At 39.8% G+C, this 21,382-nt stretch overlaps 1 protein-coding gene across 4 annotated transcripts in view; it reads right to left on the bottom strand.

Annotated features, from left to right (window-relative positions):
* The window catches only part of TDRD9 (tudor domain containing 9), a 148,648-nt gene that overhangs the window by 55,170 nt on the left and 72,096 nt on the right, over positions 1-21,382 (bottom strand). For all 4 annotated transcript variants that reach the window (XM_045014188.1, XM_045014190.1, XM_045014189.1 and 1 more), the window contains 9 exons: positions 18,180-18,283; positions 16,341-16,399; positions 11,376-11,430; positions 11,094-11,178; positions 9,617-9,674; positions 6,409-6,513; positions 3,576-3,673; positions 2,944-3,075; positions 81-246 (listed from right to left, as the gene is read on the bottom strand). In XM_045014188.1, coding sequence (XP_044870123.1) covers positions 81-246; positions 2,944-3,075; positions 3,576-3,673; positions 6,409-6,513; positions 9,617-9,674; positions 11,094-11,178; positions 11,376-11,430; positions 16,341-16,399; positions 18,180-18,283 — 862 coding nt within the window. The remainder of the gene's footprint in view (positions 1-80; positions 247-2,943; positions 3,076-3,575; positions 3,674-6,408; positions 6,514-9,616; positions 9,675-11,093; positions 11,179-11,375; positions 11,431-16,340; positions 16,400-18,179; positions 18,284-21,382) is intronic.

Consider the following 21,382-nt stretch of genomic DNA (forward strand, 5'->3'; position numbering starts at 1 on the left):
GATGGAAATTAAGAGCTGCAACAAGTCTGGATGTAGTTTTATGATGACTGTTCTTAAATGCTTTTTGTTCCCTCACCTACCTATAATAAGGCATTCTTCTAAACATCCAAAGACATGGCCAAGAACTATTAGCTTTCCAAGCTGCTGGTCCACAGGTAAGTGTGCCAATACTCTTCCCAAGAAGGTTAGCTCACCATCATAAGGGTTTTCTTCTTCAGAATGTGCACTAATTGCAAGTGCTCCCATCTTTATAAAATTAATTATCTGGTTAATAGATTCAACTTTGCCAACATCTAAGATCTTTGCATAAAAAAAAAAAATAATAATCTGGCCTAGCACAATAATTGAAATTAGTAGCAGAAACCACTATAGGTGCTTGGGGGAGAAAAAAGGTTGGGGAGCTTAAACCAAAAGTTAAAAAACCCATTTTTTTGCAGCTGAAACTTGTATGGTAGAAACTGAAGATATAAATGAACTACGCTATTTTTAAACTGTTACTCATGTATATAAGGAGGAAAGGAGGATATGTTTCATGTCATTAATGCTCCCGCAGTGTTTATGAGCAGGAAGCACAAGCCCTGTGCAGAGTTGCACAATATCAGAACCATACTCCCCACGCACTATCCTTTCGGTATGGAAGAGGTGGACAGAATTTTGGCTTTTATTTATAAACAATTCTTACAATTTTGCTACTATTTCTTCCATACTTTCTCATTAAGGATGCTTGTCTACAAACAGGATTATTTCCCCAATATTCACCTGTGCCTACTCCTAAATGAAGCCATAATCCTGTTGTAGCAACATTAAAATTGATGGCTGCAGAAATTATGTTAAAAAGGGGGGTGATGTCCCCCAATAAGGGGGAAAAAAATAAAGTGTTTCTAAATTGATAGGGTTTTTTTTTTATTTTTCAGTTTTCCATGAGGAGCCAGTACCTCTTTAAATGTCTTATTAGACACAAGTTCAGACTATTTATCTATTTACAATATATTTAGACTATCTGGGCTTTAGCAAAACAATTAGAAGTACCTGTGGCATTACGCCCCATATTCTTCATAGTAATATTATGATATGATTATGGCATCACTATGATGTAGTTTATACAAGATAGGTCATATGAGATATAATTGAAAAAGTTATGAGTCACTGAACATGATTATCCTATTTGTATACATGTATCATTTTGGTATCTGCAGTTAGGAATATTGTCTATGCATCTGTTACAAATGTGTTTACATCTGGGGAAAGCCCACTAGACAGAAAGCAGTCAGTCTAGATGGCTGGCTGGGAAGGGCCATTAGGCAGAACAATAGGTTTTAGAAGATGCTTATCTCCCACCAGGGAACCTGCCTGGGGAGTCTTCCTGAGGATGGTACAAACAGCCTCAGACTCATGGCTGCTGTGGCCCTACAGAGCCATCTGACCAAGTCACCTGGTACTGGACTCCATCATAGAATACCAGTGTTTTTCCACTGAGGGGGGAGGGATAGCTCAGTGGTTTGAGCATTGGCCTGCTAACCCCAGGGTTGTGAGTTCAATCCTTGAGGGGGCCACTTAGGGATCTGGGGCAAAATCAGTACTTGGTCCTGCTAGTGAAGGCAGGGGGCTGGACTCAATGACCTTTCAGGGCCCCTTCAAGTTCTATGAGATAGGTATATCTCCATATATTATAACTAAAAAATTGGAGACAAAGGGTTCCCACCATATGCAAAAGCTATTTAAGGCAGGGGAGTGGCAACAGGTTTGTTCTTCACTGACTCCCCGCCCAAGAAAACTGCTGGAAATGCCCGAGAAACAAGGACTGAACTGGGGGAGAAGGGCTGAACCCAGGCTAGAGGGATTTCTAGTCTGTGAAAGGAATACCTGGGGTTTGAAGCTGCAAGCAAGTGTAGCTTACCCTCAAGAATCTCTGCAAACTGCTTACATCATCATTTAGTATATTAAGCTTAGATTGTGGTTTTTTTTATTTACTAGTGCTTTGATCGGTTTGCTATCCCTTATAATCACTTAAAACCTCTCTTTTGTAGTTAATATATTTATTTTTTCTTGGTCTAAAACCAGTGTGTGGAAATCATAATGGAGGTGGGGGAAGAGGGGGCAGAAAGCTGTTGCATATTTTTCTCCACATTGAGGGAGATGGGTGAATTTCATGAGCTTGCGCTGTACGGTTCCCTGTGAAGTGCAAGACAGTATAATTTTGGGTTTACTCTCCGTAAGCTAGTAAGTGCCCTAGCTAAATAGCCTTCCCATGCAGGGGCTGGTTAGAAAGCCTGTTTGTGTGTTACTACAGCTAGATAAAAACAACAACAAGGAGTCCAGTGGCACCTTAAAGACTAACAGATTTATTTGGGCATACGCTTTAGTGGGTAAAAAATCCACTTCTTCAGATGCATGGAGTGAAAATTACAGATGCAGGCATTATTATACTGACACATGAAGAGAAGGGAGTTACCTCACAAGTGCAGAACCAGTGCTGACAGGGCCAATTCGATCAGGGTGGATGTGGTCCACTCCCAATAACTGATGAGGAGGTGTCAATACCAAGAGAGGGAAAGCTGCTTTTGTAGTGAGCCAGCCACTTCCAGTCCCTATTCAAGCCCATATCAATGATGTTAAATTTTCAAATGAATTTTAGTGCTGCAGTTTCTCTTTGAAGTCTGTTTCTGAAGTTTTTTTTTGTTCAAGTATGGCTACTTTAAAATCTGTTTTAGAATGTCCAGGAAGAGTGAAGTGTTCTCCTACTGACTTTTGTATGTTACCATTCCTGACGTCCGATTTGTGTCCATTAATTCTTTTATGTAGCTGGATGTATCCCTACCTGTGTGCTGATGAAAGTGTGAAACTAGGAGCTTGTCACAGCATTACAGGGTGAACGGGAGCCCAGGCTGGTGGGTTGGGGGGCTAAGTGGTACCCCAGTCCCAGGCACCCGTCACAGTGCCTACCTCTTTAAGTTGAAGAATGGTGCGCTCAATGTCACCTATACTGGGTGGAGATGGAGCTGTTGCCAATAAGGCTCTTGGTTCCCCCATGTCAAGCAATTTAACCTTTAAGACTGTACTTCCTAATGGACATCGCTGAAAGGAAAAATAAATTGGGAAGTGTTATCTTTCCACAAATGGCAGAAGTTAACTCACTTAACTCACTATATGGAATGTTTCCTTTTATAAAAGACACATTTTAGATATAGACAGCCAAATAAATCTATTAGATAATTGAACTGTATTTCCCACAGCTAAGGATAGATTCTACTTTTGCCAGGCTACCGAACCGTTCAAGATAATGAAGTTTTATTGACCTGATATGCCTTCCTCTACAAAGAGAAAATGGTTAACACAATATGTCTATTTTTCCAGTAGAAGCATCCTGAAAGTATTATTTTACCAGCTTTGTTCTATATTACTAAATATTAGTCAAATTACTAGCTACTACTCCAAAACGTCAATCATTTTACCCACTTTGAACATGTGAATAACTTTCATAATTATACATTACCTTTAACAACAATGTAGCCACACTTACCACTTGTATCACTAAATATAGATAAAATCATATTACATTTGAAAATAATTCTTACCAGAATCTCAGGTACAGCATTCTCCGGTATACAGTTTGTCCAGAAGTCCTTGTGTATAAGCCTATAACAGTACCCTTTGGAAACACGTCCAGCCCGGCCTTTAAATAATACAGCAGATTAAGGCATGGTTTGGCAATGATTTGTAAACTGACAATCTCAGACTTAAACATGTTATACTAAAATTAAGAGATTCATTCACACACACACAAAATATTTCACTACAAGACAATGCAGCAAAGCTAACAGACTGAGTAAAACTCAAAGAAGGAAATTCAAATTGAAAATCCCATCTAAAGTCTGATTCCCCATCTTATGCAGCAACTGCAGAATGAATCCTATGAGCTCCAAAGTCAGGATCTGGAAGATGGGAGTAAGGACAACTAGTGGTTAGTATGCTAGCCTGGAACTTGGGAGATTTGGACTGAATTTCTTGCTCTGTCACAGACTCGCAGAAGATGGGCAAATCACTTCGTCTCTGGCCTCAGCGTCTATCCATAAAATGGGAATAAACGCACTTCCCTGCCTCACCAGGGTGTTGCCAGAATAAATATATTAAAGAGTGTGTAGCAGTCTCAAATATTATGGTTGCTATAAGTAGTATAGAAAGATGGGATTATCCAAGAACCCACCTAACCCCTGAAGTGTATGAGCCATACTGAGTACATGTTTGTTTTGTATAGTAATATCTGGCTACATATTATATCACTGTGGCAAAAGGTGCACAAGTCCTGAACCTGCAGTGAGCAACCTGCAAAGCTCATTGCAGGATCAGCACCTTAGTCTAAGCTTTTTTGGAGCTGGGATTTTTTAGGCACAATTCCTCTATTGTACAGCACCTAGTACAATATAATTATATTTCATATAATGCAAACAGTGAAGATCGTTTGAAAAAAGCCGATGCAGCATGTTAAGTTTCCACATTTATATGCACACAGAACAGGAAATGACAAAGTGTTTCAGTGAAATTTAGGCTCCTAAATCACTTATGAAATGGGATTTAGGCTCCTAAGTTACCTGAGCAATTTTTAAAATTTCACCTTAGAATTTAATCATCCTCCCATCCCCAAAAAAAAACAACACCTCTGTAAGAAAAAAATTTCTGCTAGAAATTAAGGACTTCATTTAATTCTCCCCTTTGAAAGGAAAAGTTGTTCTGACCTTGCACTGGGATAGAGGGTCTGGTCTGTAAATACCAAATGGAGTTTATGGCTCATTAGGGAAATAAAACCATATTTGCATGGATCAGACGCTATCATGCAGGGAGCTGGCCTCCTTTGTTGATACACCTAAACCTCATACTCCTGGCAACATGGTTCTCATGAGCCTTGCTACCACTGATTCTCCACTTCTTAGAGCATAAAGGATAAGTTAGATGTGATTGCAGCAGCTTTAATTCCCAGCATAGCTTTTCTCTTGGAAATCTACAAGATCCAGAGAGGTGCACTAGGACTAATCCTTATCTTGCTACCCTCTCCTGACCAATATATTACCAATCATGCAATATGCTCACAGAGAGGTTTGCTGAAAGCTTGAGGGGTGGGAGAATGATTCAAAGTTCTCTCTTTTAATTATTACTTAATTAAAGCATTCCTATTGATATCTGATTTTGTAAACTGTAAGACCTAAAACCCAAATGCAGTAATATAGTGCCTAAACTACCTGACAACATCCCTGTATATTTTATTGCTGCAGGCTGCAATTAAGCATCTAAGTCTTGTCTATATTTGCATATTTTTGAGAATTCTTCCACAACTGCGCCACTAGCACTAGTACAACTCCACTAGTGGGAGTGCTAGTTTAGGCACTGGTTAGACACTTTTAATCCCTACACCATTAAAAACTTCTTAAAAGCAAGAGTGAAAATTTTCACCAAAAAAAGGTGATATAGTGGTTACACTTTCTGATTTTTTAATAACAGTGAACTATAACTTCTGATCTTTCCATTATACATGGAACCGACAGGATCAAGATTGGCATGCTGAAAATTACACCAAGCTACTACTGTAGTTTTGATTGGCTGGAACATATAGTACTGTTCTTCCATTCAGCAAGTCTGATATTTTTGCAAGCAGAGCAACATTCTAGAACATTTAATTGCCATTCCTGTGTACAGAAACAGAACTGGCAGACAAAGCAGAGGGACAGCGCAAAATAGATGTAACTATATCACACAAATTCAGGGCCCTGGGGCTTTATTGTAGCATCTAAGCAGAATATTTTGTATGTTATCCATGCTGTAGCCTTCGTTTTCAAGAATGTATCCATTTTCCAGAATCAGTATGGAAATACACATTTAAGGTAAGCTTGGCAATGTTTAACCTGAGGAACTCTGTGTCCAATTTTAATAATAGACACTATCACACTTTTGGTGCAAATAAATTTTGCTAAAAAAAGCAAGGCAGTTCATTTTAAATTTATCCAGAGAACACAGTGTATGAGTTAAGGAAGGAGTAAATACCTTACTTTAAAAAACAGAATTCTGCATTTAAAAGCAAGTACCATCTAAAGCTACATTAATCTAAAAATATAATAAACAATCCTCCCAAGTTTTAGGGTGTTATGCAAGTTTCCATATGAAAAGCCCTTCTGAAATAAAAAGAAAAACATTATTTGGGCAGTATGTATCAACATATTTATGAAATCACATTTGAATATCCTGGAACAGTGACAAATCAAATAACCCAAAAGCTACAATAGACCTACACACAAAGGAAAGAAGTGAAAAGGCTGTTTCACATAAATATTAATGCTGCTAAAAGCCAAGGCACAACTCCTATGCCATACCTAACAAGTTTCTCTGAAGCTTCTTAACATAAGACTATTGCTGCCTTACCTTTCCTCTGATTACAACTAGTCTTAGAAGCCCAACAAAGTCTCAGGCTCTGATAATTAGTGTCTTCATCGCAAACCAGAGTTCTAGTCAAACAGAAATCAATGACTGCAATTTAAAACAAAACAAATAAAATAGTAGTTCAAGTACTGCACTGAGGACAAATATTTTTGCAATAAAACAAATATTGGTTGATTTTGTGTAGCCATAAAGGATAATCTTAAATGAAAAAAAACGCAATGAATTGAAAGAAAGTGGGCTAAAACGCTACATATACACAATTACACTTAGAATAGTTGGAATGTCTACAGTAGAATTCCGAACTAGAATTCCAGTGTTTACTTTGAATTACAACAGAAACTTAGTGCACACTGGATGACATACATACAAAGCAACCATTTCTGTATTTGGATATCTTATCCTAATACTTGTTTCATCTGCTAAATTTCTTTTACAAATAAAGCACAAACAATGTGAACAAAATAAGTAAATCACTTGTATATAAGATATAATGAGGATGCAGTATGGAGAATATCCACCAGCTTGTGATGTATATCTGTTACCTACTGCAGAGGAATTTGCAGCTCATCCACTACCCTCTTGGTAAGATCCCAAAAGTTCTTAAAATCAGCTAGTAGTGGAGGAGGGGTGTTACAGCCTCGTCTAGTGAAAACGAGAAGAAGCTTGCTGGAGGGGTAGCTTCCCCTTCAAGCCCTTCCTCCTGTTCTTCCAAAATTTCTTCCTCCCCCGACTCACGGGCTTCAAACAGTGACATTGTAGGAGACAGTCTGGCAGACTCTCTCTCTGAGAGACACTAGATTCCCGTGAAGTATAGCATCTATAGGCGTTGACACTGTGGGTGCCCTGGGGCTGAAGCACCCACAGTGAAAAATGGTGGGTGCTGAGCACCCACCAGCAGCCCCCATTAGCTTCTCCCCTGTACCCCAAGTGTTTGCCGTCCGCCAGTGGCCCCACCGATGAGCGCCTCCCCCCCTCCCTCCCTGTGCCTCCCACCCTCTGCGATCAGCTGTTTTGCGGCGTGCAGGCGGCTTTGGGAGCTAGGGCACGGTGTGCTGGGGGGAAGGGACGGAAGAGGCAGGTTGGGAATGGAGTGAGGGTAGGACCTTGGAGGAAGGGGTGGAAAGGGGGCGGGGCCTGGGGCAGAGCCAGCGGTCAAGCACCTCCCCCCCCCAACACATTGGAAAGTCGGCACCTATGATAGGATCTGTATGACCATCGGGGGGAGGTCATGGGGGCAGGGGGTCCCCAAGGAGGCCCATACCATGATTGCAGGTCAGCTCGATGGACTTGAGGAGGTCCCTTGTACTATGATGGTGAGAGGCCAGGGAAATGAGATCCTCCTGGTCACTGTCAGACTCGTCAGTGGGTAAGGATGGTGCTGACTAGTGTTTGTGTGTTACATAGCCTAGTGTCGAGAGCAATTCCAGCGGCCAGGATGTGCTCAGAACCAGAGCCCTGGTACCAAGTAATGGGGATTGCAGTTCTTCCCGACTGTCACACTAGGATACCGAACTCTTGCAGCACTGTTGGCTCACTTGGTGCCGCTGCAGAGGGTCTATGGTACACGGTCAGTACCAACGTCATCCTGTGTCCAGACCAGCACCCGAGGAAGATTAAACATTTTGCCAGTAGATTTCACCAACCTCTGATGATGGCAAAGGAATGGTGAGACTCTGGAATCTTAGGTTCCATTCCAGGCTGCGAAGGGGAGGGTGGTCTCACTGGCACAGAAACTTATGGCTGTTTTTTTTCGGACTCCCCTCCCCCAACACTTCACTCCTTCATTACCATCCCCTCAAACCTATCCTTGTCCCAGTCTTGCCTTTCTCTCACCCTTAGTTCCTTGTCCCAGTCCCACTCTCCACTCCTCAGGCTTCTTACCTAAGCCAGTCCTAGTCTCTGCCTCAAGACTCCCTGTCCAAGTCCCAGTCTTCCTCCACCACTCCCAGTCACTTTCCCGCCCTGACTCCTTGTTCCCATTCTCTTTGCCCAGCCAGTTTCAGTTCTCTCTCTCCCAGACTCCTCATCCCACCCATCTCTCCACTCCCTACCCCAGAGCCTCCAGTCATCAATCAGCTCCCACACATTTTCCCAATACCACTGGCTCCCTGTCCCTTTTCTCTTTTGTTATCCAATCGCAATCATCCACCAAGGGACTAAAATACCTTCCAAGTAACTTTTACAGTCTGTGTAGGGTGACAGAGGGAAGGACAGTAGGATGCACTTGCTGACTGAAGGACACCTATGCAGATAATCAACTGTCACCACCTCATTCAATTATACTTTTCCTTGGTTTCAGCTATCCAAAGAAACACCTTGTGGGAGCCTATGTCAATCTTTACCCCCATAGATGAAGGACAGCTTGGGATGCCAGGAGATGGCTTTTATCTTTGTTCAAAACCAGTCTGTATGAATTCAGAAATGTTGTTAAATCTCCAAATATTCTGCTATGCTTTATCTATGGAGCAAGCTCTGATCACAATATATATTTCCTTTCCGACCTCAGAGCTGCTACCAACACTACCACGATGTGTCTGGATACTCCGGGCTGGCTGCAAGTCCAAGAGCAAGGAGTTGTAATCAAGTGTTGGACTCGTAAGCACAGTGAAGATATACCTGTGAGCTGCTAAGATGCGATATGAAGATATGCTTATTTCAAATCTATGAGGGACAGAGAGTCCTCTTTGTTGATAGTTGCTTGTGTTGACCTGAAAGTCTCAATCATAAAGATGCATCTTCACATAGCTTAAATGGTTCATGTCTAATGTTACTATCCACCACATGTAAGCATTTTTCCACAGGACAAAGATTCCTCTAACAGAGTTACTTAGGTTATTATGCCTTAAAGATATACCAATTGTTTTTACCTCTTCCACATCCACAAGCAGGAAAACTATTTCAAGTGTCAGACACATTTTAAAAGCGCCATCACTACCTAACTCATATACAGCAGAGTAGGTCAATCTTAATTTCTTCTCTCTTTTCCTTGTTACCTTTAAAGAAAGTCTATAAGAGAATCCCTGCTGCCGGGGGAGTGGAAGGGAGGGAAATCTCACTGTCAACGTTATTATATAGTACAGGCAGTGATAAAGGACTTTTTCAATTGGTGATGGGAGTGACCAAAGTAGGGAAATGCAGGTGAAGTACATATAGGATATACATATTCCTAATTACGATATAGAATACTCACCATATTTTACATCTGGAACTGTTACAGAACTCTCAGCCATATTTGTAGACAGAATAATCTAGTTGAAGTCCAAAAAGAGAAAAAAATATGCAAAGAAAAGTTCACCCATCTATATTAATATATGTACTTATATAACTTTCCTTGGCGGGTAGGAAAAATTGTGAATGAAATAGAAATATTATATTTGTGTTTTGTGCTCTCTATTTTCCAAAGTCATTTTCATCAGTATTGTGTCTAGACAATAAAAGGTGTCTCAGCACTTTGATTTTATTTTTCTGGTGCTTAAAAAAAATAAACCAAAGAGTGCTATAGTAAAATAAAGTTTTGGAAATAGTTGTTGTAACTTCACAGTGCATGTATATTTTATGTTTTTAACTGCAACTATTCAATAATCTAACAGCACTAGAAATCAAGAAGCTAACAAACATATGGCTTGATCCAGCATGGAGAACTGACACCCAGAAGCAGGAATCCACATCTGCAGTTCACTTTGCAGGAACAGGGCAATATACAACAATTTAATTATAACTTCATCAAGTCTATTATAGCCCCTATCCATTTTTTTTTTAGCTGTGGCCAGTGTTAACAGCCACAGCTATAAATTAATTGAAGCTTTTCTGACCTACTAGAAAAGCGATCAGTTTCTAACTTGAACAAAGCTAGATTGCCTTTATACAGTTGTAGAAGACGAATAAAATTAAAGAAGCAAGGTTGGCTTATGTTTGATTAAGGATATATGTGTGTTGTAAAGAAGGCCCCAATCAGCAAATAAAACAAGGCCATGAGAATAAGTAGTATTACTTGTAGTGTGGGAAGGATTTATGGTTTCCAAAGTAACTAATAAAACAAAGAGCTGCAGTAACAAGACAAAGAAAAATTGTCTTAAAAGAAACAATCCCGAATCTTCCCACTGTTCTGCTAACAAACAAAGAGTGGGGGAGAAGATAAGAAAGGAAAGGCCTTGGGAAGAAAAGAGGCTGTAAAACTTATCTGAATTAAGACTGGAAATAAGGGTGAATTGTCTCAAATTGTTTTTTAGCTGAAGTCAGTGATTGGCAATGACATCACTTGTCTGTTAAAGAATATAAAAAGTAAACTCTTAAAGCAGTTCATTGCTAATACCTGCCTGACCACATTGGAGCCGACCAATATGGATCTAAGCACCCCTGTGTTTAGTCCATTTGTAAGTATCTTGATCAAATGCTTTTGTTACTGTTTGGTTGTAGTAAATTGTATAAAAAGTCTAAATAATAAGCATGTCTAGAGCAGTCATATAAATACCATTTGGCCTTTGGATTTAATAAAGGAATTTATGCTTTAATTAGTGTTTGGTAGTTTCCCATATCAATATTAATAATTTCAAATATTAGTAGTGATTCCACCAACAGTGATCTTAGGCAACATTAGCTGCTCAGGCTATGGCCAAAACTATCCACTTCTTTTATAAAAATTAAGCCATGTTTCAATACTTGCTTACTTTTCTGTAACCAGGAACTGGAGTCAAAAACACATTATTCTGTTCTTCTAAAGTCACACTTGAATGGAGCAGATATACTTGCAACCTAGAGGAAATGCATCACTGTAACATCTGTATAGTGGTTCACAGTAGCCAGGGGCGTAATTACCCCACAATGTCTTTTGGGACTACAACTCACATAGCTGAAGGATTAATGTTAAAATACTCAACAGAAATTTAATGAAATTAAAACAGAACTGTACATATGAAAATATTTTACCACTGTTACTCATTTTAACTTACCTTTTGTGAATCATGCTTGTGAGAAGTTCATGCATGTAATTCATTTCAGCCAAACCTAGGGGGGAATAAACAGCTGGAGTTAAATTAAACATTTTGATGCTCACTCAAAACCAAAGAAGTTAATGATTTTATTCTAAAATGGATTCTCCTCATTTCTGCTTAATTCCTAATTCTGTTTCTATTTCTTTATCCCTTTTCATATACAATTACAACAGAGACGTTAAATAGCAAAGATGCAATGAAAAGAGACTATAAAATTACATTACAAATAAAATGACAAACACACACCTACACTTACTATATGTGGGACTAGCAGTTCTACCCCATAAAGTTGCCTGACACTATCCGTTATATTTTTTCCCCATGAGAAAGCTATATTTAAAGACAATTAAAGTTGCAAAGTCAATCACTGAAAATCTAGGATGTGCCAGAATTAACTGTTGCCTGTTGTACTGCCATCTTTAATTGGATGATCACATGGTATTTTTCCACAGGATCTCTGCCTTGTATAGGGCATAGGAAAAACAGTGCTCACTGAATGGGCAGCTATTCAATATTTCTTTTTATCCTCACCATTCAATGTTCAGCTCCATTCGTTATTCACACCACATCATCCAACCCTACACTGAATACTGACTTATTAGTTTCCATATGGGCTTTTCTTTGACTCTCATATCCACAGTGACTGAGTGCCTCACAAACAGAGATAAATTAATTGTCTAAGCCCCTGTGACCTAGGGAGGTATCCTCATTTTACAGATGAGGAACTAAAGAAGAGAGATAAAGTCCAAAAGTGTCAAGTGCCCACTAATTTGGGGTGCCCAAACTGAGATGCCCAGGCCCCGATTTTTCAAAGTTCTTAGCACTTATACCACTTTATATATTCAAGCACAACTCCCATTTACTTCAGTTGAAACTGCTCAGCACTTCAGCAAATCAAGCCCTAGGTGTCATAAGTCAGCAGGAATGGCATAGCATTTACCAGAGGTGGTTTTTACCAGGTAAAATCATGATTTTTACCACCTCATGAAAAACTAGTTAGTTCTAGTTTAAGGCATTTTCTATTTTAAAAGCTATTTTATTAATGCACACCACATTACACTTAGTTTTAATTACATATTCAAATTATGGTTACATAATGCAGTAGATTCATAGATTAATTTAGGGTTGTACAAATAAAAAGTAAAACTGCAGAGGGTATTTGTAATTATAATACTGAACACTGGAATATCTGTATACATTTTTGGTTCAGTATTTTCTCCAAGAAGTAATACATATCATGACTCATTTCAGTTTTCAACATTATATAAACAAAAGTCAAGAACATCTGATTACATAAAAACGACAATAATGCAAAGTTTTGGGCTTGGAGCATTGATTACTTAATCAGAAGCATGTAGAGTTGCCTACTATCAGTCCAGGTGCATTGGGCCATGCAGCGTTCTGTAGCAGACGACCACCTTTCATGTAGTGGATACACTGAGCCTATACCGTGGTTTTGAATGGATGTATCCAAAATTTGAAAATATTTGTTCCGTACTTGCTGGACACTGATGCAATTATTCTTCCCAGTTTAAAACAGGTTCAGTATTTACCAGCATCCTCTCCTAAACTAGTTTTTCCTGGAAAATTGCAAACCCTGCAGGTTGGGTGCCCATAAAATGGGGTACTATAATAGGAACTCTGTGGAAGGGGCAGGGATAGAATCCAGTTACCCAGGGTGACATTAAACTGCCATAACCACAAGACCCTCCTTTCTCTCTACCTGCATTCTCTGGGTTCATGCACAATTCACTTTCTAACTTCTGCAACAAATGAGTCAGGGGTCCTATGTACAGCATCTTCATTCACTACACAATCCAGAGATTGAAATCTTTTGAATCACAGTGTCCTGTGGGCCATGCCTGTGCTGCACATGTCCTCTGTGCGCCCCAACCACCCCTCCCCAGTCCCTCACTAATTCAGAGTCACAGACACAGAGAAATCCAAAAAAGTGGGGATACAAGCCGAGTTGTGGGACCCACACTGACGACACCTTGGAGAACCACAGTTCCTGCTCTGTAGTTTTACAAACATTCTGCCATGTATTTCATGTTACGGTAGTCTCAGATGACGACTCGGCACATGTAGTTCGATTTAAGAATACTTTCACTGCAGATTTGACAAAACACAACGAAGGTACCAATGTGAGATTTCTAAAGGTAGCTACAGCACTCGACGCAAGGTTTAAGAATCTGAAGTGCCTTCTAAAATCTGAAAGGGACATAGGGTGACCAGATGTCCCGATTTTATAGGGACAGTCCCAATTTTTAGGTCTTTTTCTTATATAGGCTCCTATTACCCCCCCCCCCCCATCCTGATTTTTCACACTTGCTGTCTGGTCACCCTAGAGGGACATGTTGTGCAGCATGCTTTCAGAAGTCTTAAAAGAGCAACACTCTGATGCGGAAACTACAGAACCCAAACCATCAAGAAGGAAAATCAACTTTCTGTTGGTGGCATCTGACTCAAATGATGAAAATGAAAATACATCAGTCCATACTGCTTTGGATCATTATCGAGCAGAACCCATCATCAGCATGGACGCAGGTCTTCTGGAATGGTGGTCGAAGCATGAAGGGGCATACAAATGTTTAGCATATCTGGCACGTAAATACCTTGCACTGCTGGCTACAACATGCCATGCAAATTCCTGTTCTCACTTTCAGGTGACATTGTAAATAAGAAGCCGGCAGCATTATCTCCCACGAATGGTAAACAAACTTGTTTGTCTTATAATCACAGAATATTAGGGTTGGAAGAGACGTCGGGGGATCATGTAGTCCAATCCCCTAGTCAAAGCAGGACCAACACCAACTAAATCATCCCAGCCAGGGTTTTGTCAAACTGGGCCTTAAAAACCTTTAAGGATGGAGATTCCTTCCTTAGGTAACCCATTCCAGTGCTTCACCACCCTCCTAATGAAATAGTGTTTCCTAATATCCAACTGAGACCTCACCAACTTCAACCTGAGACCACTGCTTCTTGTTCTGTCATCTCCCACCACTGAGAACAGCCAAGCTCCATCCTCTTTGGAACCCCTCTTCAGGTAGTTGAAGGCTGCTATCAAATCCCCCCTCACTCTTCTCTTCTGCAGACTAAATAACCCCAGTTCCCTCAGCCTCTCCTCATAAGTCATGTGCCCCAGCCCCCTAATCATTTTCATTGCCCTCTGCTGGATTCTCTCCAATTTGTCCACATCCCTTCTCTAGTGCTGGACCAAAACTGGATGCAATATTCCAGATGTGGCCTCACCAGTGCCAAATAGAGGAGAATAATCACTTCCCTCAATCTGCTGGCAATGCTCCTACTAATACAGCCCAATATGCCACTGGCCTTCCTGGCAACAAGGGCACACTGCTGACTCATATCTAGCTTCTCGTCCACGGTAATCCCCAGGTCCTTTTCTGCAGAACTGCTGATTAGCCAGTCGGTCCCCAGCCTGTAGCAGCCCAGGGGATTCTTTCTTCCTAAGTGCAGGACTCTGCAATTGTCCTTGTTGAACCTCATCAGATTTCTTTTGGTCCAATCCTCCCATTTGTCTAGGTCACTGTGGACCCTAGCAACTGGCTAAACAAGAAGAAGGACAGAGTGGACTTGTAGGTTCTAAAGCAGGGGTCCCCAACGCAGTGCCTGCGGGCGTCTTGGCACCCACCGGGGCGTCTAAGTGTGCCCGCATACTGGCCGGGGGACAAGTATCTGCTGAAATGCCTCGGACAAGCGGTGGCATTTCGGTGGCGACGCCTCTGGATGACGCTGTTTGTCGGCAGCATTTCAGCGGTGACACCCATTGATGTTGCCGCTTGTCGGCAGCATTTCGGCGGATGCTCGTCCGTCACCACAGTCCTCCATTGCTCATCGTCTGGCGCCTGCCAGATGATAAAGGTTGGGGACCACTGCTCTAAAGTTTTACATAGTTTTATTTTTTAGTGCAGTTACGTAAAAAAATTATTTTACATTTGCAAGTTGCACTTTCATGATAAATAAATTGCACTACAGTACTTCTATGAGGTGAATTGAAAAATATTTTTTATTTTTTTACAGTGCAAATATTAGTAAAAAATAATATAAAGTGAGCACTGTACACTTTGTATTCTGTCATAATTGAAATCAGTATATTTGAAAATGTAGAAAACATCCAAAAATATTTAACTAAATGGTATTCTATTGTTTAACAGTGCGATTAAAACTGCAATTAATAGCAATTATTTTTTAATCTCATGATTAATCACAAATAATATTTTTTAATCGTTTGACAGCCCTACATGTATTACTTGACACATGGCTTTTGTTTGGTAGTAGCTACACAACTAGATTCATACTTTTGGAAAGGCTAATAGGCGAGTTTAAGTTTTTCCAACTTAAATTGGTTCTTCAAAAACCAATGCAGCCTCTTGTTCATTCATGCAGTGCTTTGTGGTCCCTTACACATTATTTATTAAATGCTTAAAATGTGCCAAGCAACATACAGGGAAAAAAAAACAACTCCAACTTCAAGGATCTTGATGAAGGCTGGATATGAGGCACTACTCACCATACAGTCACATGAAGGAGCTGTGTAACCATATAGAATGGAGAAACTGAATGCAGAATTTCAAGTATGACATGATTCACTATTTAACCCGTAGCTGAAACAAAAAACATCTGGAGGGGAGGTGACGGGGGGGTTGGTATCTTTTGCTATACTGCAACTTTATTTAAAAATTCTAAGATTAGACTAGAGTATTTTACAATGAAGGTTACTTTTTATTTGCTGCCATATTCATACAGGGTTGGGGTAAAATGGAAGACTGATATATGTACTGATATTCATGTTATCAATTAGAGGAAGGGTGATGTCAGAGAAAAAAAGATGCAATTTCAATACACGCTAACAAGCTGCATCCCCCCTCACCAAAACCACAACAAGAAAATGTCAGTACCCACCTGGCAGAAACACCAACACACTGCCACGCTCTGACATAAGGCCCAAATTTTTGTTCTCCCTAATATTAAAAATATATTTTAATTAATTTCATACTTCATTAACCTCAATCTATTATGTTTCGGTTCCCTAAAAGCCAGTTTATCTTGTAAGAGTAACAGAAGTGCACTTTTCCTATAAGCTGTGCTATTTAAGTTCACTGAAGAGACATGATACAAAACATTACCTAAAGCTATATTTTCCATAAAACATGTACATAAAGACTGAAAGTAAATCTGCTCCATGGCCTTTAGAACTACGTCACATGCAGAAGTACTCCTGTTTCCCTTGCATCAAAATTGGGTTATATAAAAATCTCTCTCTGATATCACTACTTGAGAATTAGTTAAAATTTGTGAAGTACACACTCTATCCTTACTTTAAAAAAATGCTATGTTAGATAGCTCTAACAAAAGCTTTTCTTATTATAAGCAGCATGTAACGGTAAGGAAAATTGCAAAGCTCATTATAATGAGCTACAACTGAATGAGTCAGTTTTACAATAGCAAACAAATGGAATCCTTTCACTTCATAAGCACTGATAAGTTAAGCAACAACATGAACTGCTAGAGACATCACTCTGCTTAAGCCTGTGTGTGACAGAGACTAGAGGCTACAATCGATTTAATGTAATACAAAAATCTTACACTTGGTAGCAGTAACTTCATACTTTTGTAACATATTCTGTAAATGTAGCATGAAAATCACTATTCCCTTACTGTACATATAAAACATTTTAATTATAGCAATACCAGAAATGTTCATTTTCACTAGAGGGTACTAATGTCTCTTCCTATTATGAGCAGTTCCCCTTTCTGAAATTAAAAACTACAATAATAAATATACTAAATATTGGTCATGAGAACATTTTGTATGGTGCTTTTGACTAGTCTTCTAAAACAGTCCAACAAAGCAGCACTATAGGAAGTATTCAGTTCTTGAGAAAAAAAATGAGAAAAATCAAAATCCTTGTAATGAAAGTGATAAATGAGCAGCATACTTATCACATTAATATCCCCATCAACACTTACGTTTTATAGTGCAATCTGGTACAGTTTAAGTTTCATGATTTTTTTCTAAAATGTCAAAACCTTACATAACATTAAAAAAAGCTTTCAGTCTAAAAATTAAAGCTATTTCTTCAGTACATATTTATAAATTAGTAAAAAAAATCAACACGACAGAAAAGTGTAGCTTTAAGTTGCTATTCAGCACTAGACAAAGTTCTAGTAGCTTTAGATTTTTTTTAAACCACATTCCTGCAGATACTGAATACTAATTTACAAAATGCTATAGAGCAAGACAAATGAAATCGCCTTAATCTGTTCTACACTCTAACCTAATATGTACATTAAGCATGAAAGTCTGAAAAATACAAACAAGAAAAGACATCAGCCTTCATTGGTTCTTATATAATAATACTTTCCTTCATTCCTTTGTTAATAAACCCGAGTTCTGCGTCTTTGCTTCATATAAAGAACATTCAATCTCAGCCTGCAGCAAGAGTCTATAAAGTTTTCAACTGACATAGCTTTAACAGTCACTTACACATTGTGCCCTGCAGTGTATTTTAAAAAATTCAAGAAATTCAGTAAAAGCTACAAGGGGTCTAAATACAATTAATGTGAACAGAAATCGGGCCAATAAGTCATCATTCAAGACAAAAGGAGGAAAAGTGCAAAAAATTAAAGCCATGTCAGAATTGCAATATAGGTACTGCAAAGAATCATATTCCCTAATTCAACTTTCATTACAACTGAGAGTCACAAGTTCTTCACAAACAGACCTGCAGTACATCTTACCCACTTTCCTTCATTTCCAACTCATCAAACAGTTGAATCAGAGAGACTGCAACTTCATACATTTCTTTATCAATCATTGGTTCATCAAAGATTTGAGGAGAAACCTAGAGGGAGGGGAAAAAAACTTGATGTTAACATATTGACATGTAACACTAACACTTCCAAGCCTAAACAGTGTGAGTAGATTGCCAAACATTTTCTCAGTCCAAAATTAAACTAGCACCTGACTTGAATTCTTTCAAATTTTCTTGAATGTATTAAAACCATTCCAACAGAGAAGACACTAAAGTCAACCTGAAACTTTAAAAGGAACTTAGTCTACTCAGAGGGATGAACTTTTGACCCCCACAACTGATCTTAATACGTTATTTCTTCAGACATTTTGCAGGCATTACAGCATTGTTCAACACCTACTGGGGTACATCTATTTTAAAAAAAAATACTAAAGATGTTCCGTGTAACAGTTACCTACATAGGATAACCACGATCAACTCCCAATTTCCAGCAAAGTTTGCAGGTCATGACAGATAAGGCTGCAAGATCCAAAAGGATGATGGAATGCATCGATTCACCCTCATACTAGGAGAGGAATAATCCCTCTCAGAATTCCCATAGGAAGTGCAGTTCCACATGAGCAACACAGGACTGTGTTATGTTTGTGCTGGCACCATTTGGCACTTAACGCTATATTTCTTTTTACAGGAGTATTAGTGATCAGGACTTTTTCTTATCTCCCCCTTTTTTGCTGCAGTCTGCTGCAAAGGCCAGACTATAAATTACTTTATCTCAAAACAATTTAAGACTGTTGATTTTTTACAAGTTAAAATGTTACTTTGCTTTGCAGAGTCCTCTGAAAGACCTGTTCCAGTGGTAATTAAGAATCAGCAGGTAAGTAGACTGAGATTTGTGTTAGCTGCTCAAGAGATCACCACCTCAAACCAAGCCTACGTTGGCTCCACCTCCATAAAGTCACTGAGTGCATCCACCTGATCAAACTGGTCCTGTCAACACTGGTTCTCCCCTTGTGAGGTAACTCCCGTCTCGTCATGTGTCATTATATAATGCCTGCATCTGTAATTTTCACTCCATGCATATGAAGAAGTGAGGTTTTTTTACCCATGAAAGCTTAAGCCCAAATAAAACTGTTAATCTTTAAGGTGCCATTGGACTCCTTGTCATTTCATCATGGACACGCCTATGTGTGGCATGCCTCCTAAAACCTGAATGCCAAGCCACACTCCCCTCTCCTTATTTAAATCCACTCTTAACCTTGCTTCTGTACTACCATCTACAATAGTGGTTTACAACCTGTGATCCACAGACCCCTGGGGGTCCTCAGACTATGTCTAAGATTTCCAAAGGGCTCTGCACCTCCATTTGAAATTTTTTTGGTGTCCGCAAATGAAAAAAGATTGAAAACCACTGATCTACAAGAACTAGAATAATTTATAAAGAAACTAAAAAGCTGAGGTTCCACTGCGTATCAGTAAAAATACATATGCCAGAACTGAGTCTCCATATGATCCTATTACTATAATCAGTTTCCTTCTTTACCTCTCTGTCCATTATCCACCCAATGCTTCACATCTTTAAAAAAAAAAAAAAAAAAAAGAATATGATGACGACCAAAGTTGTGGGTTTCTTTTATACATGTCCTAAGCAGCTAGCATGTTTTGGTGTTGTGAAATAAGTCAGTCAATCTCTGGGAGAGCCTCTGGCATCCCATACTTCTCATCACAGCCACTGGGTTTTTGGTCTTCTTCAAGCTACTCTTTCCCAGACTACCCTAAATTTCATACTGTCAGTCTTTTCACTGGCCACATGTACTGTAATCATACATCCTAGCCTAGTAGTGCATTTGACCCAGGACTCTGCTTTCAAAGAGAGGTTCAAGATTGAGTGAACATGACAACCATCTCCGTCTGGCTCACTCTTGGATTTCTGACTGAAATGCTTCATTAGACATTTGTCCAAATTTTCTCATTGTCAAAGTCACTTAACACACCCCTGAAAAAATGGGAGGCTTGAGTGCCTCTTTTCCACAGCCTCTTCCTTCTTATGAACTTTGTGAGCCCTGGAACTCATGCTCCAAGGCACACTATATTCTCTCTCCAATTACCAAACCCATCCAGTTTTGTTTATTTGGTCAGCAAATATACCTCTTCACTATTCAACTTCCTTTACCAGCTGCTTAACACTCTCAAGGAGTGCTTTGTCACTATGGGGATGTGCAGCTCATGTAGGGACACCCATAGTGACAAAGCACTGGTAAGAGTGTACACAGCTGTCAAAGGAAGTTGAATAGCGAAGAGGAATATTTGCTGAGCACAGAAACAAAACTGGCTAGGCCTGGTCACGACAGAGAGAGAACAGTGTGTCTTGGCACATGAGCTTGTAGGCATTCCCAAGCCAGTTTTGATCTAGCTTCGCACTTCTCAAACTCTGGCTCAGGACCCCAAAGTGAGTCATGACCCCACTTTAATGGGGTTGTCAAGGCTGGCGGTAAACTTGCGGGGGCCCAAGGCTGAAGTCAAAGCCCAAGCCTCGCCTCACCCGCCCAGGGCTGAGGCTGGGGCTCAGGCTTCAGTCCTCTCACACTGGGCTGAAGGCAGGGCTCAGGTTTCAGACCCCAATGCTGGGGTTGTTGAAGGAACATTTACAAGGTTGAGAAAACAAAAATAAGACTAACACGCCTTGCCTGGCTATTACTTACAAGTTTGAAACATGAGAGACTGATGCAGAAAGATTTGGAGAGCCTGGATTGATGTCTGGTCCCTCTTAGTCCCAAGAGCGAACAACCCCCAAAACAAAGAGCACAAACAAAAGACTTCCCTCCACCAAGATTTGAAAGTATCTTGTCCCCTTATTGGTCCTCTGGTCAGGTGTCAGCCAGGTTTACTGAGCTGCTTAACCCTTTACAGGTAAAAGAGACATTAACCCTTAACTATCTGTTTATGACAGTTACTTATTAGAAACAGGGAAAAACAAAGGCAGGTGGCATTGCAGGCTTTGTAGTGTCCAGCTGCTTACAAAATGCACTGCAACACTCCAACTAACATCTCAAAATATAATAGTATAAGACTGAAAGAAGCCACTATGTGCCACTGATGTGACATGAAGACTACATGCCTACACTTCAAGTTAGGGCTGTGATTCCCAGCTGTTATGGACATACTCATGCTCTCTCTCGTTGAGTTAGCATG

Source organism: Mauremys mutica, chromosome 4, assembly GCF_020497125.1.
Source record: "Mauremys mutica isolate MM-2020 ecotype Southern chromosome 4, ASM2049712v1, whole genome shotgun sequence".
NCBI classification, from domain to species: domain Eukaryota; kingdom Metazoa; phylum Chordata; order Testudines; family Geoemydidae; genus Mauremys; species Mauremys mutica.